Raw genomic sequence first — 17,456 nt, 5'->3', positions numbered from 1 at the left:
AGAAGATGGAGAAGATGAACGAATTTGGCATATGGAAATGAAGAAAATTGAATCGATTCATAAGTCGTGGGGAAAATAGTTTGTGAAATTTGATGGTTGATATGTAGTACCGGTTATTGAGTTAATATTATAAATGAAGATAAATTTATTTATTTTTTCATTTAAATTTAAAAATTATATTTACTAGAATATAAACAGTAAAATAAAGTGAAAAATCGACGAAGTTTACAAATCTTAAATTTTTAAGAACACATGCAAATCGAAACTGTAAATTAAAATTAAATTTTAAATGAAACTCAAACTCTAAGAATTTCTTATAACACATGTTTGGAATTTTCTAAATTAAATTTAATTAAAAAAATTTAATGAAATTTCATGTTTCTGATAATTTTGAGTGTTAATAATTAAATTTTAAATAGAATTTAATCTTTAAAAATAATACAAAAATAAATAAAAGAGCAATCACTCTCATTTACTACATTAAAAAGAAAAAAATAATATTAAAATTAGTTTCTCCAAAATGCTCGCCTCTTTTTTTTTTCTTTTCTATCACTTCTCTCCCTCTTATCAAGAATAAATAAACATCTAGGTGGTGGTCCAGTGGTAAGAGTTTGGGATCAAGAGGTTTGCTCCCTCTATGGTCTCAGGTTCGAGCCATGTGGTTGCTCATATGATGGCCACTGGAGGTTTACATGGTCGTTAACTTCAGGGCCCATGGGATTAGTCGAGATGCGCGCAAGCTGGCCCGGACACCCACGTTAAACTAAAAAAAAAAAAAAAACATCACAAAAAAAACACTTTTATATTCTCTTCTCATCCCATTATAGGTCTTTGATGACGTGGCTTGTGTGGTCATGATAAAATAAAATCTTAGGAAATGTATTTAGATTTGATTTTTTAGGTTATTTGTGGTGATAGTAGTAGAGGAGAGTTGGAATAAGATAAAAAAATAATAATTTGAGTAATATAGAAAACAAAAATAATTGAATTAAGTGTATTATAAACATGTGAATTTAGTTTATTTATAAATTGAATTCAAATTAAACATTATAATTAAATTTAATTAATTGATTATAAACAGCTCATAACAGTTATGTTAGTCAATTTACAATAAACTTTGGTCAATGGATTATTAAGTTATTTTTCAAGTAGAGTGACTAATTAATACTAATATTGTAGGTAATAATAGTAGAAAGAAATTCAATAAGTTGTAATTAGTAGGGTTTAACTTTTAGGCTGTAAAGTTGCAACTAGTGTTCGTGTTTGTAATTCTTTGGGTAGTTAAAGATTTTATATGTTAGGATACATTTACATTCACATGATCTCGTGTATCATATGTGCCATGAAATATTCTATATTAAATTAAAGTTTGATTTTATAAAATTAAATTTTGGGTTATTTTTTTTAAATGAAAGAATAAAAATCAAAATTAACAAAAAAATAAAGATAGAGTTGTAATTTCAAAAAGTGCAGAAAACTTTGATTTCATTCCTCAAATTTCAAATATGGTTCTTGTTGTTTTGAGCTTTTACATTTTGATCTAAGACTTTATTTTTTTAATGTTTTAGTCTCGCTGTCTAGCAATCCGTTAACAATTTTTTAAATAGAAGGAGATCATAAAGATACACGAATGATTTGGGGCCTTCATCTCCAGGAGAAAAGCATCGAGTGTGCGGGCACAACTTTCGACAAAACAAATTCATTCATTCTCGAAGTTATGGTGGAATGCAGCAAATCCCCGACCGTGTGGAAGAGAGAGAAAGTTGTCATAAAAGAATAGAAAAGAAAAGGTGTTTGGTTGGCTACATTCTAGCCATAAAACCTGATGTTGTTGTCAATGAGTTTGTCTTATAAAGGGAAGTTCAATGGAGATGATTTTGCCTTTTAACATGATATAAAAAGTAGTCTAGGACCTTGAATTTTGTTTTGATTCGATTTGTTTTAGGGTTTTTGAAGTGATTAGAGGGAGTTTTAAAATTGAAAAGTCTTTATTAAGGTTTTTAAGATGGTTTGAAAAATCAACGCAACGGTTGACCCGGGGCAAGGCTTAAGCTAGGGTGAAAGGATTAACCTAATTTTTTTTATAAAAAAAATAAAGATCAAAACAACATCATTTTGACCCAATTTTTTTCAAAAACAAAAGTTAACTGACTTTTTATCGGGTCGCGAGTCAACTTGATTTCTTAACAAGGTTAAGCTAGATCAATTTCTTCACCCATTTTTCTTCAAACTAGACCAATTTAGGTACTGGGTTAGCTGGATCCCGGGTCGATCTACTAGGCCAATCGAGGTTTTATAACTATTATTTTTAAGATATTTTTAAAGTATTTTTTTTGTGAAAATAAGTTTTAAAAATAGGTTTTTAGAGTTCCTAAACTTGAACTCTAATTATTATTTTTTTATCACTGAAGTTGATTTTAAAATGCTTAAGTGGATGACATTTCGTTTACCAAGGTGGCTAGTATAGCATGTTGTCATTTAGAATAATAATTAAAAAAAACACCAGAGCAGGCGACGTGTCGTCCCCTCTTAAAAAAATTTAACCAGATACACGAGCTTAACTTTTTTTAGTTTTCATTTATTTATTAATTAAAATTAAATTTTTAATTAATACCTCTCTCATATTTTAATTGTTTAGCTTAATTTTTTTAAAAAATAATAATTAATCCTTTGATTTGTTTCTATAATTTCATAATATTTCAAAGGGATTATTGTAATTTATTTTTAAATTTTATCATCTTTTATTTTAGATAGATAAATTGTATTTGCATTATGCATTTATAAAAATAAAAATCATATGTACTTATCAACCAAAATTAACTTTTAAGATAAATAAAAGAAAAGGTATAGAATAAAAAAGATAGTCCTAATAAAATATTTGCATATGTATTTATCTTTTATTCCTAACAAGAAAAACTAGATCCTTGTTTTAATTTTCAATTAATTTTAACAACTACTTTTTGATTTATCAATTCATTTTATTAAGCATAAACATCGTATTTTTGTTTCTCAATTTAAAAATATTCATGATACTAAAATACACATCTATAATATTGATGTTTTCTTCTTTTATAATAAAAATTAATACGTAATCCTACTCTCAACATAACTTGAGTAGATTAGCTAGCTGAATTTAAAGTTGAATGTTACATATCATAACACTAAGTCGTGTAGAATTTTCATTGTAACATTTTTACAGTACATTCTTATAAATCATTGTGGATTGTAGTAGTTAATTTTTTAAAATTTTCAATTTGATTCTCAAACACTTTTTTTTTCCACAATTGAGCTCTTTTAAGCCCAAATTAGTATTAAATTGCATATTTTTTTTAGAAAAAAGGGTTGGATTAAAGTCAGAGGATCAAAGTTAAAATGACATGTAAAGTAGGTGGTGGTTTTGAATTTCATAAAAAAAATTTATTTTGATCCCTTATTTTTTTTTGTTTATAAGTAATCAGTCCTTTTAGTTTCAGAAAATTAATATTGATACCAAAGCTCGTTTCGCTCATTTTCTATTCCATTTTTGTGAGAGTATAGAGAGAGTACTGAAGGATTCTAGTATAGAAAGATAAAATCATCATTTACACGTGTTTTGACAACCAAAATAGTTGAAATTGGTGTCAATGGGTTCCATTTGGTTAGGGGAGTTTTATAGTCGTTGTTTTGATCCTCGATATTTCTTAAAAAAACATATCTAAGCCGAGAATGAGAAAATTTATTCAATTTCATTTTGTGATTTGAGCTTTTTTTTTTTTGTTTATTATGTTGCTAAATTGGTTTCTACATGTTCTAGGATTGGTATTTAGGTGTTTTAGGGTTTAAATGGATTGAAAAATAAGTTTTTGGGGTTTAAATCCCATAACCCAAATATTCTAGCTACCACAATGGTAGCTGAAATTTGGGTTGGAAGACAACATGTTGTCTGCCTATTTTTTGAAACAAAACAAAATAAAAAGGGGTGGATGACTTGAAATGAGAAAAAATTAGGCTCAAACACGCGGGTCTGAGCTATTCCTTCCAAAGGCCCGCGATGCTAAGCTCTTTTTGGCTTGTTTTTTTTAGATATAAATTTATGAAAAAATAATAATCATGTTGATTCTATGACATGAATCGCAAGTTTGACGAGTTAAACCACAACTTCTAGTTTATTTTTTCTGTTTAATGCTTTTTCATCCCTTAATTTTTAAAAAAATACAATTTCACCCTTTGTTATCAATAATCTATTTTTTTATTTAACTTAAATTTTTTTTAAAATACAATTTCTCTCTTTGTTATCAACAATTTGTTTTTGTTATCTCAGTCTTATGAGTCTGACATGTTTTTTTGTATATAAAATATTTCATACAAAAAAATCACATGTGCGTTATTGTCATATAAATCTATTAAATAAAAAATAATATTTGAAATAAAAAATTTATTGAATCTGATGATATGCATATCTTGCATCGAGAGTTTGATTGGTTGATTCAAATTCACTTGTTTTTTCAACAAATATTGTGTTTTTTTTGGCAATTTTGTCATGCAACACTAAATTAATTCAAGATTTAGCTTTTTAGTTTTTTCAAGATTTTCCTTGTAATTTTCGCATGTGAATCTTGAATAACCTAAGTTGGTTGAATTTGTTTTCTTATCAATGTTAAATAAAAATATTGTTTAATAAATAACTAATTTTAAATTTCTAGTTAATTTTTTATTTTAAAAAAATGTTAGCCATACTTAAAATTTTTTCTTGTTTGAATATTTTTTTTATTCCGAACAACAATATTCTACAATTATCTATTCTTGTCTTTTTTCGTAAGAAATTCAGCTTGTTTTCCACGAAAAAAAATTATTGTACACACACTGCATCTCACATGTTTTGCACCAATTGGATGGGAATTGAGGATTAATTCTGATTAAATCTTCAATTTTATGGAGGGGTTCCTAACACTCAATGATTTGCTCAGTTCCATGGGGTTGACAGTTGAAATACATTTTATCCAAAAATCTGTCAACCTTTTCGTTAGCGGAAACTTGACTTGAAAATTCAAACTGCCGTCCTTCCATCCACGACATTGTGTGTGCGGATCACAAAGCAGCGATCGCTTCCGCTTTCGGGGAAGCTTATTTTAAAAAGAATAACAGTTTGAGCGCGTCTGGTTTGTCAAATCAAATCAAATATCATGTCTATGGGCTGCGACACCACCTGGGTTGGTAAAAAGCCCATCAGACGCATCGGTGGCATGGCCGATGCTCTCTCCATCGCTGCCGATCTCGGATTTTCAGTCGCACCTCCTCCTTCTCAGGTCAGCTTCCGATTACTCTTATATTTCTAGGTACCCTTTTTAACCCGACCCGCATTTTTCTTTTGGTGATCATATAATGTCCAATCTGGGGTTGAAAGATAAAATTTCCAGGTTGTTGGTTGTTTCCGTCAAAACCCAAAAATTGTATGGATTTTAATCATAGAATCTTGAGATTTCACATCATTCTTGGGCTCATCCTGTGTAGGAAGAACTTCAGAACTTATCCACTGCTAGTGGCGAAAAGGGTGATGACTTAATTAGAGTTTTGAGGGAACTAACTGCAGTACAAAGAAAAATAGCTGATCTACAAGTAGAACTTCAGGGTCGCAAGGTGAACTATCCTCATTCATTTTGTCTCACATATGTTTACAGTACGAAGTTTAATTGATTTAACTTTGTAGGATGATAAAAACGTGGCGCATTTGACACATGTTAGTGAAATGGAAAAGAAGATTGACACATTGTCAAGGATTACTACCATACTCAAGGATGTCATTCAGAATAAGGTAATCTATCTAGGTTTTAATTGAGCGTGTTGCTGATATTGATGCTTTTACGCTTTAGCCCAGATGCATTGCAGATTCCATGATGCCATATGCATGTTAAGTGAAGTGATTTTCTTTGCTTGTTCTTGTCGACATGGAGAATCTTCTCCACCTCTGATGGATTTTCTTTTCCACATGATTTACTAATTGTATGGATTTCTTAAGTTAAAACTTATAGCATGGCCATAATATTCACTTATGGTTTCACATAATTGTTCTGCTATGGCCCTCATGGGTGAAAGGAACCGTGTACAAACAATTTCGAAATTCCAACCGACAAACTGAGCCTATATGCACATAGATTTAACAGACAAAGTTTCCGAACCTGACTTACGTGTGACATCCATCCTGTAGATTTCTTTTGTTTCCAGTACTATGGTTAGCGTCTGGGTGTGCTGGTTTAGGTGGGATTACTTTTACATCCCCCTCGAAGTACAGGGCCAAATTTTCCCTGTAATATTAGGTTCTATCCTTTTGTGAAACTCCTTTCTAAACTTGCATGGGGTTTCTTCTTTATCCATTTTTTTTAAATGACTTTATTTATAGCAATAATCTTATGTTTATGTTTGTCTTTTGCGAATATTGGCAGGATCGAATTATAGCTCGTCTTCAACAACCATATTCACTGGATTGCATACCAGTAGAAGCAGAATATCAGGTTGGTTATCCAATGACAGTTTGCTTTTGTGACACAGTAGATCATAAATTGTTTTTATTTTATTTTAATTTTTTTTTCAGAGACTAGTTCACTGTGTGTGAATGGTCACTTCCATCAAGTGCTATAAGAGCAGCACATTTGATATTCTTGTTAAATCAAAATCATCACCTGCAGCAAAGTCTTTCTTGTCAAATAGCCATTAGGAACTATTACAACCAAAAACCAAGTCTGCTGCTGTGTTCACACAATATTGATTTGTTGTCATCATGGTGGGCATTGGGTTTTGCTTTCATCAACTCAAAATTGGATCTTGGGAATGATATTGAGCCCTCAGTGAGGACTGGAAATTTTTTTGAGTCTATGATCTCTCTATCAAAAGGTAGAAGTTAAAGTTGTTCTTAATAAATAGTCATGGGTCCATCATCCAGCTGAGATAGTTAAGAACAATAGTTCAATGGAGACGTTGGAAATTATTACTTCTACGCATAGTGCATCTGAATGATGGTTGCATTTCATATCAGCCTTACAAACATGAGTTGAAGGTTTTAGGCTTCTATATATTCCTCCTACATGGCTACTCTATCTTGATTTGATGAATTGTGAATTTCTGTAGTGAAGTCTTACTATGTAGTTGTGACAGAATATCATCAACTTAAATTTGGATTCCAAGATTAAAATATCAGATTGGATGTGGTTTCTGACTAGTTAAAAGATGAACAGAAATCAATCAGCTACATCCATTTCTTGTCCATCAGGCTACATGACATGAGATGACGAGAACTCTTCTTCATATATCACAGTCACGATCTGGTTGTGATCAGTCCTAGGTGAAAGAGTCTTTAAAACTGACCTCAAAGTGCATAGAGTTAGAGATTGAGTAAAGTGGGGTTTTTTTAATTAAACTCTGTTCATAAAGTGAGGAATGATCTGGAGAGAATGGAATTATAAAATAGTGGATCAATGCAGAAAATTGGATAGATTGCTAAAGTGGACCTCTGTGACTTAGACATTTAGTGCCCGATGGATTGTTGTGGTACCTTTCCTCTGTTTCAACAGATACATGGTTACTGAACAGGAATTGGGGGATGAACAAAGGATGGATTGTTGTGGCACCTTTCCTCTGTTTCAACATATACATGGTTACTGAACAGGAATTGGGGGATGAACAAAGGATGGAGAGATCATGCTGGTTTCTTTCAACTCTAGCAATGATGTTGCAGCACCATGATTTTCCTGAGCACAATAGAGTATCCTAACTATCCACATGAAGCTCTCATGGGTAAAAGAAAATTGATGGTATTGGAGTTTGTGAATGCACTATAAATGTGTGTGTGTTTTTAAGTTTTGAGTTTGCAAGTACTATATTGATTGGTCCTTTTAATAATTAAATCGTAAACCTTGAAGTGAATAAACTGCTGATATTGAGAAAATATAAAGGTTTTAAAATGCTGCAGATGCTGAAACTTGAGTTAAATTTTAACTTATGCATCACCAGGGCTACTTAGTGGTTAGTTATGTTCCTTAAATTTTATTTTTTTTAAAAAAATTTATTATGATTATCTTCTATTGCTTGGATGGTGTAGAAACAATTTTCAGAATTGCTGATGAAGGCCGCCAGTGATTATGGTGCTTTGACAGCTTCAGCTGCAGATTTCCAATGGAGTCAGAACTTTAAGGAATCTCCTTCAGTGTGGGGGGTATGTTCATAGAAACGCTGGGCATAGTAACATTTTTACTTCTTGATATTTGTTTATGCATTTTGGACATTTTTGTGCCATTATGTGGTCCTGTTGTTGTATTCTTTCTTCTGTTGGAATTCGTAATTTTTTAACTATCAAATAAATCAACAATATTTTTAGCAATAAATAAATATAACCATCATATTGCTATGTGTGAGTTTCATAGGAACCACATTGATACTATTGCATTTGTTTATTTATTGCGGATGGAATTTGCTTTGTGATTGGCTTTTGAAGGCAAAGTCTATCTTTAAGAATGTAAACTTTTCCAACAAAGCAATAGTCATTTATTTTAATGAATAACTGGAAGGTCAAATGTGTTTAATCTTGTTGAGCTTTCTGGAAACATCAATGCTCTTCAGTCAAATACTAATAGGGATGCCAAACTGTTTGGAATTAATCAATATTTCTCTTAAATGTTGTTATTGATACTTAAGTAATTTGGATAAGATCTCGTTGCTGTTACCTATGAATAGTAGGTGTCATGAATTATCAGAACCTAAGACTATTTTAGCATGGTCTGCAATTTTTTTTTAGCATTTGCACCAGTGATGAGCATTCCCCAACAAGTTGTCAAAAACTATGTTAGAGTTAGGGGAAGGTCTTGCTTTAAAATCTGATATTCTTCTTTTCTTTAAAAAAATCATGCAGGAAATGTTACGTCCTATTCCTGTTGCTTTAGCGTCCTGTACCAGATTCTTTGAAGCCATGTCTGCCATGAGAGAATCATTTGCTACCCTTCAAGATTTGAGAGTTGGCCATTTAGGTAAAGATTCTTCACAGAGAGCCTTTGGGGATTCTGACTTTGCGACTCCTCCCTGGAGAAATGAATCAAGCTTTGATGATTTGGCAATCAAAACTGCAAGGAGACAAGAGATTGAGCGGCAAGAAGCAGATGATGGAAGTACTGAAGTGGGAGATGTTCATCAAGTCGATGACATGAGCCATAGAAGATTATCTTGGCCTCCATCAGTTAAGCACAATGGTATTTAATCAAATGCAATTTGTCGTGCGTAGATTGTATTCTACACAGAACATTTTCATTTCAAGTAAATTGTCCATGATATCCTGCGTTGGAAGTATTATATACCATGAAAACACCAATAAGATTTGCTATTTTGGCTTCTCTTTGCATTAGATCACTATGAACTACATCGTTTGCTCTAAGGTGTCACACCATTTCTTCCATGCTTTGACTAGGAAATATCGAGCTATAATCTGTTATTGGTGAACAGAAGGTCCTTTCTTTCCTCCTACTCTGCAGCGCTAAACTGGCGTGCAACTTTACCATCTTTTGTTTTGACAAAAAAGAAGTAGCAGAGGTTATATTTATGAACTCAGGACATTTTAATTTTCCTGCTAAGAGGCCCAGACAACATTTTTGCATTGCAGATGATTATTGAGGACGCCAAGAGTGCAGAGGCAGTGTTCTTCCTTTTCAAACCCCCAGGCCCCTCTTTTCTTCGGGGGGGGAAACAATAGTTGAATAGGTAAAACTACATCAAGGGAATAGCTTATCTACGGTTTTTAGCCCTCTTGTTTATGGTAAGGGGTCCCCCAACAAGCTCTCCAGTATGATACGGAGTGGCAGACATGAAATGAGGGCTCAGGCCCAGCAGGGTAAGAGATTCTCGCGCTATCTGAGAAATGCATGGATTAAAAAACAAATCTAGCATCGACTTTTCGAGGAGACTTGAAAAATTATATATCTAGTTTTTTTAATGTATTTTTATAATTTAAAAAATATAATAAATTAAAAATTTTATACACACATATAATTAAATAAACTAAAAATTATGTGTGTTAATAAATAAATAATCATTAATGACATCTAAAAACAAAACTTAAAAAATCAAGAGATAGATATAGATTAAGATATTTAATCTTGAAAAATAAAATATGAAATTGATTGAATAAAAAAAAAGAATAACATGTAAGGCTACACATGTTAAAAATATCATCTGAAAATAAATATTTTTTATTTTGAAAAACATAGTGTATCTATATAAAATATAAAAACAAAATCATAGATGAACTAGAAAAAACCTCTCCAAAACTTATGATACGCCACCCATATTTGCCGCATTTTTCATTTAATTCCTCTCTTTTTCAATCCCACTCTTTCATAAGAATTTGAAATCAATTGCTTCTTAAATAATACTTTATCGTCTAAAAATAAACTTTGAAGACCAAACTTAAAAAATAAAATAATTTTACACAATAACAAATATACAGTGACAATCCCACGCGTTTTAGTACATAAGTAAATAGTAAACTTACCTCCACTTCGCCACGACCATCACTTAATTTTAACTTTATTTTCCTAACTTCAAGTTTAGACGAACCTCAAACTATTGTTCCAACCATACTTAATTTCAGTACTTCAACTTTTTTTTTTCAATTATGTCTCCGAAACATTCGAGATTTTCTAATTGATGTATTTCTTCTACAAATACATATCTTATGCAATAGATGTAAGCTTGACGACTTTTTTATTATTTACTGTTGTTATTATTATCAATATTGTGATTAGTTATTCTCTTAACTAATAGTGAAAAGATGAAAATAGTGAAGAGAGAGGATATATTTCCTAATACTTCTTTTTTTTTTTTTGAGAATTTCACTTTAAAACATATTTATTTTATATTTTTATCCTTGTCTTTTTAATTAAACTGTCATTTATATATGTCATTTTTATCCTCTAGCAAAACACATTTCTGTCATTTAAGTAGCGTTTAGACAAAAAAAAACAAAGACAATAAAGATAAAAATATATTTGGCTAAAGAGATAGAAATATAAAAATAAATTTAGGGGTTATTATCATAGTTTTAAGACTCAACTTGAAGGTCGATCCAGGACATAGACCGAGTCACGGGTCGAGAGGGTCGACCCTATTAACATAAAAGTAAAAATCATTATTATCATAGTTTTAAAACTCAATTTAGAAGATAAACCTGGGGCAAAGCCACGTTATGGGTTGAGAGGGTTGACCCTAGTTGATTCGGGTCAACATAACAATAAAAGAAGTTATTATCATAGTTTTAAAACTCAATTAGGGAGTCAATCGGGGCAAGACCCAGGTCGCGGGTCGAGAGGGTCAAGCCAAGTTTATCTAAAGGTAATATATGGATAAAAATAGTTATTATTGTAGTTTCAAAATCGACTTGAGAATCGACTTGAGGCAAAGCTCGGGTAATTGATTGGAAGGGTCAACTTAGTTGACCTCGAGTCAACGTCTGAATAAAAATATTATTATCATAGTTTTAAAACTCGACTTGAAAGTCAACTCAAAATATATTTTTTTTAAAAATCAAACAACCTTTTTATGACCATTTTTTTAAAAAAGTCAATGATTTTTTAACTCGTGTGTTATCCCAGGTCGATTAGGTAGCGAGTCAATCCGGTTTTTTGAATGAGTCAAGTTGGGTCAATCATTCATCTCAGATTGGGTCAATCATTTCTCTATTTTTTCTTAAACTCAGACCAGTTTAGGCCCGAGTTGACTCACCGAGCTGGTCCAGGTTTTATAATCAGGGTTATTACAATTATTAATTTTAACACTCAATATAAACTAAAATAAAATATAATATATCTAATTATTTTTTAAAATATGTAAGTTTGATAATATAATACATATTAAGGGTAAAATAAATCTTTTTATATTTTTTATTACATCCACCATAACCAAACAGAATATAAAATAATCACTCTATTTTGTATACCACTACTAAACACAATTATAATTTTATTTTTTTATCTTGTTTTTTTATTATATAAGTTTTTTTTATCTCGAGATAGTAAATAAAATGATATATATATAAAAAAGTTTGCTAAATTTTAAACAAGCTAATCATTTCTTAATTAGCCCCTTTTAAATCCCTTCTAAAATATTACTTTTATCAATTTATGTTATTTACCGTTTATTTTTTCTTTATAATTTTAATGTTCTTGTAATGCCGGCATAATTAATTAGTTTAGACTTTAGAGAAATGAAAGTTACAATTAATTCAGGTTTAAACAGCAAAAAGCTTTTTTTCGACAAAACTCCGGTGAAAGTGCCTCACAAATCTCAACGAGGCCGCATTTATATCTGAAACATCCTTTATTGGGACACCACCACCTTGTGCATAATCAATGCTTTCTGCTCTCTTTTTTTCGATGCGAGAGAGAGAGAGAGAGACAGAGACAGAGAGAGAGAGAGAGAGAGAGAGAGAGGAATACTGTGTGCTAAGTAAAATGCAGTAAAGGAACCTTCAATGCTCCATTAATGGAGGGGCAATTCCTTTGCATGGATTCATCAAACTCGGCTACGTGTAAGCTCTCTTAGCGCTTCTCGGTTGCCTCAAAACTGCGGTGTCAAAACTCACCACTTTTTTTGTTTTTTTTTCAAGAAAAGGATAGCCTAGATTAAATCATCTTAATTCCCGATGATTAAAAAGATAAATGAAGCTAATTTAATTTAGATAATCATGGTAATTCATGAAATTAAAAGACGAAAAAAGTAGTCCCATTGTCTCATCAATCATCAAGAGGTCCAGCTAATTGAACTATATAAACCCTAGTAGGTTATATCACCTTTAATTAAATTGACATTTTTTTTTTAAATTTTAAACCTATATATCTAGAAGTTCATTTAGATCTCAATTAATTTGGTTTAACCCGGTCGGTTTATTAAAATGAATTAAAAAGAATAAGTATTGAAGCACTTCAATCGACCATATTAGACTGGTATTTGGATTATTATTATTATTATTATTATTATTATTATTATTATCACAAATAAAATCTATAAAAATAAGATTTTTATTTTAAAAAAATAATAGCATGCGGAAAACTATTAGATAGAAAAAGATTTTGAAAAATAAAAAAGTTAATAAAATACCGCAATTCTCAAGTATGTTTTAAAAATCCACAGTTAAAAATTATAGTAACTGAAGTAGGTTATACATGCTGTTTAAGGGTCTGTTTAGCATTGCGTTTGTAACTGCGTTTCGCTAAATTTTGAATTTTTTTTTTTGCTAAAATTGAGTGCGGTTTGTACTTTTTGGATCGTTTTGATGTGCTGATGTCAAAAATAATTTTTAAAAATAAAAAAACATCATTGGCATGTATTTCGGCACGAAAAGCTATTTGAAAAGCACCCACAACCACACTGCCAAACACGCTCTAAAGATGCTAAGAATGTGGTTGTGTTTATTTTTTAAAGTGTTTTTTACTTGAAAATGTATCAAAATAATATTTTTTTTATTTTTAAAAAATTATTTTTGACATCAGCACATCAAATTAATCTAAAAACACCAAAAAAATATTAATTTAAAGCAAATAAAAAAATATAAAAATTTCAATTTTTTTTTAAAACATAAAAACAAACATGATTATTTATATATGTTATTTAAAGATATTAAATGACTCACTTGTACGTGAATAACTTATATAGCCACTTCAACTAGTTGATATCTTTTTTTTATATTTTTAATTTATCTAATTTAATTTTTTCTAATAATATCAAAGATATCATCATTGAATTTTAAATATCTTCAATATGTCATTAATTTTTTTTCTCCCATTCAGTGTGTGTTTTTTAAACACCACATTTTTCAATTATGATTTTTTTTTATAAATAATGCATGCGAGAACAGTGATTTTTCTCAAACTGTCTTATTTTCTAAAAAATAAATTTCTTATATCATATTTTCTCAAGACTTTCTCACACACTTGTTGGAAAGGAAAAACACCCAAAAATAAATAAATAAATAATTTATTTTGCAACTGCTGCAACAACTATTAAGACAATATTGCAGATTAGTCCAAAAAAACATTTTTATGGGTCCCCACAGTTATGATTGAGCTAATTATGTGTGAGTAAATGCGATCATCGAGGATTTTTTATTTTTTAAATTAACACAATCAATTAGAAATATTAAGGAATTAGTACAATTAAAAAAAAGTAATAAAATAATATATTTTGTATATATCTTGATTGACAAACAGGGTTGTTATAACTTATTATTATTTAGAATAACAATATTTAATAAAAAATATCAAATAAATAGGAGAAAACATAGAAAAAATTAAAAAAATTCTAAAAATACATCAAAACTCTAATTATAACGCAATCAAAATCTTTTTCTATTATTTGTTTTTTCTTTACCAAAACCTGCAATCAAAATCTTTTCAAATAAAGATTTTTTATTTTTCAAATATATATATTTTTTAATCTTTTCAAATATATTAAAATAATATATATTTTTTATTTTTTAAAAATTATTTTCGACATCAATATATCAAAATAATTTAAAAATACTAAAAAAATATTAATTTATAATAAAAAATATAAAAAAATTAATTTTATTTTTTTTCAAATAAAGACTTGCGCCGGTCTTGTTAGAAGAACAAGCATTGCGTCTGGAGGGATAGGCGTGATCGATGGGATAATCTTGAAATTATTGGATAACATATGTGATTTAAATTGAATCATTAATAAATTAACTATCACGTTAAAATTGACATATTAACTTGATTATTTTGTAATAAAAAAAAATTATTATACGCATAACGTTATTTAAGTAGGTTTTACAGTCGTGGGTTGGACCTAGCATACCAGTGTCTTTGAAACGTACTTCCTATGTCCAAGAGTTGTGATGGAAGAGTAATTTTTTTTGTTAATTTTATGTTTTTATATTTTTATTTTTGTTTTTTATGTTTTTTTTTAGTTTGAAAGAGAATATTTTTTTTATTTCTTATTAATAGGATTTTATAGTCTTTTTCTATATAAAGAGTTGTTGTAATAACTTTTTGAGAAGTGAGGTTCTGGTGAATAAAAATTAAATATTTTACTTATCTTTCCATAATTATAATGTTCTTGATCTTTGAAGTTTTTGACTTATAACAAATTTTATCATCCTTCGCTCCTACCTATATCAGTTGATATCAAAGCTTTATATTAATTAATACTAGAGGCCAACAATACCTGATGGTTTTGATTGGAGTTCGTGTAGGGACTTGTATCAAAACTCAATGATTTCTCGTGGTTAGTTGTTATGTGATGTTAAATAATTATGGGTGGAAGAGGTCGCAGAAAAAGGTATGCTTGTGTACAAGGGGATGAAAATGTTTCCTACTAGAAAAAAGATGCCCGTGGACTTAGTGTATTGTTTCTATTTGCGTTGGTTGTTGTTACTAGAAATCCTAATAATAGGATCCATGATGGGTTAACCCGTGCAAAGGTGTTGTGCCAAAGATCCTTGATGGAGTGACCTGTACAAAAGTGTATTAGAGTTTTATGATGGGAAGGCACAGACAAAGATGTTAAAAATCTACGATAGGATAACCCATACATAAAAGGATGTCCATGGCGAAGGATAGTTTTTTGCTGCGATTTGAACTCTAAGACGAGTTTCTTTCAACCTGGAGAGACTAATGCATGGTTTTTTTAGGAAATAAATATTTTTCTTAGTTAAGTTTATGTTTTTATTTATTTTGTTTTGTTATGTTTTTCTAGTTTTGTTCCAGATATGAAAATAATAGTTTTTCTATTCATGGTTGGATCGTTACAAATCACATGTCGTCTAGGTGTTCAGTCTCTAATGGTAATCCACACGAACTACTGATGAAAAATCTCTTAAATCCTTTTAGAAGAAAGAGATTGTTGTCTTTTGAGTGCTAGATTTTTTATTAAAAAAATCTAGCTAGGTTGTTTTTTCTTACCAATAACAAACGATTTTTATTTTTATAAATACATCATGCAAACATATTTTATTTTTATCAAATATCAAATAAAAAAATCAAAGATAAATTACAATAATATCTTTAAAACATTATAAAATTACTAAATAATGTAAAAAAATAACTAGTAATTTGAAAAGGTGAACTAAACAATTTAAAAAATAAGAGAGAGAGAGAGAGAGATTTAAATATAAAATTTAATGCAAAATAAGAAAAATATAAAAAGGGTATTAATTAAAATAATAATAATAATCAAAATAAAAAAAGTACAAGAAAGGCTAAGTGCTGCTAAGCCCGCGCACATAGCCAACTACTTAAAAGCCTAGGTGTAGGTGTGTCTGGAAGCCTAGGCCACACCCCTAATTTTTTTTTGTTGGCTTTTCATTGAGTGAATGATGCATGATCTGCTATAATTTTTTAAGCTGAATTACAAGTCATCCACTATGGTAGATAACTTATTGTCTCTTATAATCTTTTTCGGTCACCTTCTTGGACAAGGAAAAAAAAAGTATGAATTTTGAGAAATTAAAACCCATTTTCAACCTCTTTTCACCTGAAAATATCTAAAACAACACTCTTAAAATATCAATAAATCAATTTATCAAATCCAAAACACCCCTAAATTGGTCAAAAAAACAAAAAGCTATTTTTCTTCTTTTTTCAATCCCAATCTAAGCAAGATGATGGGCAGAAAATACCATAGTTATTAAACCCGGCCCGAGGGTTGACATGGCCAAGGGGCCGGGTCCCGGGTTTCATGGGTCAACTCGGGTCAACCTAGAAAAATTAAAATTTTAATATCTCATATGAAAAAATCCATGTAAATATAGGTTATACATGTTGTAAACAATGAAGTTTAAAAGAATATTTTAAAAAGTTTTTTATTCCACATTAAAAAGATATTATGTTAAGCTTTTAAGTTGAAGTATTTGAACAAAAAAAGTTTTTTATCCCACATTGAAAAAACATAACTTTTTTCTTGGGAACATAGAGTATATATACTAATAGGTTTCAAATCCCATATTGAAAAAACATAACTTTTTTCATGGGAATTTAGAGTATATATACGAAAGGGTTTCAAATCCCACATTGAAAAGATACTATGCTATCCTTTTAAGTTGAAGTATTTAAACTAAAAGGTTTTTTTATCCCACATTGAAAAAACATGATTTTTTTCTTGGAAACATAAAGTATATATACTAATGGGTTTCAAATCCCACATTGAAAAAACATAACTTTTTTCATGAGAACATAGATTATATATACGAAAGGGCTTCAAATCTCACATTGAAAAGATACTATGTTATCATTTCAAGTTGAAATATTTAAACCAAAAGGTTTTTTATCCCACATTTAAAAAACATGAATTTTTTCTTGGGAATATAGAGTATATATACGAAAAGGCTTCAAATCCCACATTAAAAAGATATTATGTTATCATTTTAAGTTGAAGTATTTAAACCAAAATATTTTTTATCCCACATTAAAAAAACATGACTTTTT

At 29.7% G+C, this 17,456-nt stretch overlaps 1 protein-coding gene across 1 annotated transcript; it reads left to right on the top strand.

Moving 5' to 3' along the window:
- Positions 1 to 4,866: 4,866 nt before the first annotated feature.
- Positions 4,867 to 9,351, top strand: LOC7458290 (AUGMIN subunit 2). The gene is made up of 6 exons (XM_052450910.1): positions 4,867 to 5,285; positions 5,491 to 5,616; positions 5,687 to 5,791; positions 6,420 to 6,488; positions 8,072 to 8,185; positions 8,879 to 9,351. Exons 1-6 carry the CDS (start codon positions 5,163 to 5,165, stop codon positions 9,218 to 9,220), a joined length of 879 nt encoding a protein of 292 aa, XP_052306870.1. The 5' UTR covers positions 4,867 to 5,162; the 3' UTR covers positions 9,221 to 9,351.
- Positions 9,352 to 17,456: the final 8,105 nt, after the last annotated feature.

Source organism: Populus trichocarpa, chromosome 2 (assembly GCF_000002775.5).
Source record: "Populus trichocarpa isolate Nisqually-1 chromosome 2, P.trichocarpa_v4.1, whole genome shotgun sequence".
Taxonomy (NCBI): Eukaryota; Viridiplantae; Streptophyta; class Magnoliopsida; order Malpighiales; family Salicaceae; genus Populus; species Populus trichocarpa.
The sequence above is the reverse complement of the archived record's forward strand: the minus strand, read 5'-3'. Positions and strand labels throughout refer to the sequence as shown.

Excerpts from the sequence above, each read along its gene's own strand:
- LOC7458290 (XM_052450910.1), top strand. The coding sequence starts at position 5,163 with ATGTCTATGGGCTGCGACACCACCTGGGTTGGTAAAAAGCCCATCAGA. Across the intron at positions 5,286-5,490 it reads TCGCACCTCCTCCTTCTCAG|GAAGAACTTCAGAACTTATC; the intron begins GTCAGCTTCCGA and ends CATCCTGTGTAG. Across the intron at positions 8,186-8,878 it reads AATCTCCTTCAGTGTGGGGG|GAAATGTTACGTCCTATTCC; the intron begins GTATGTTCATAG and ends AAAATCATGCAG.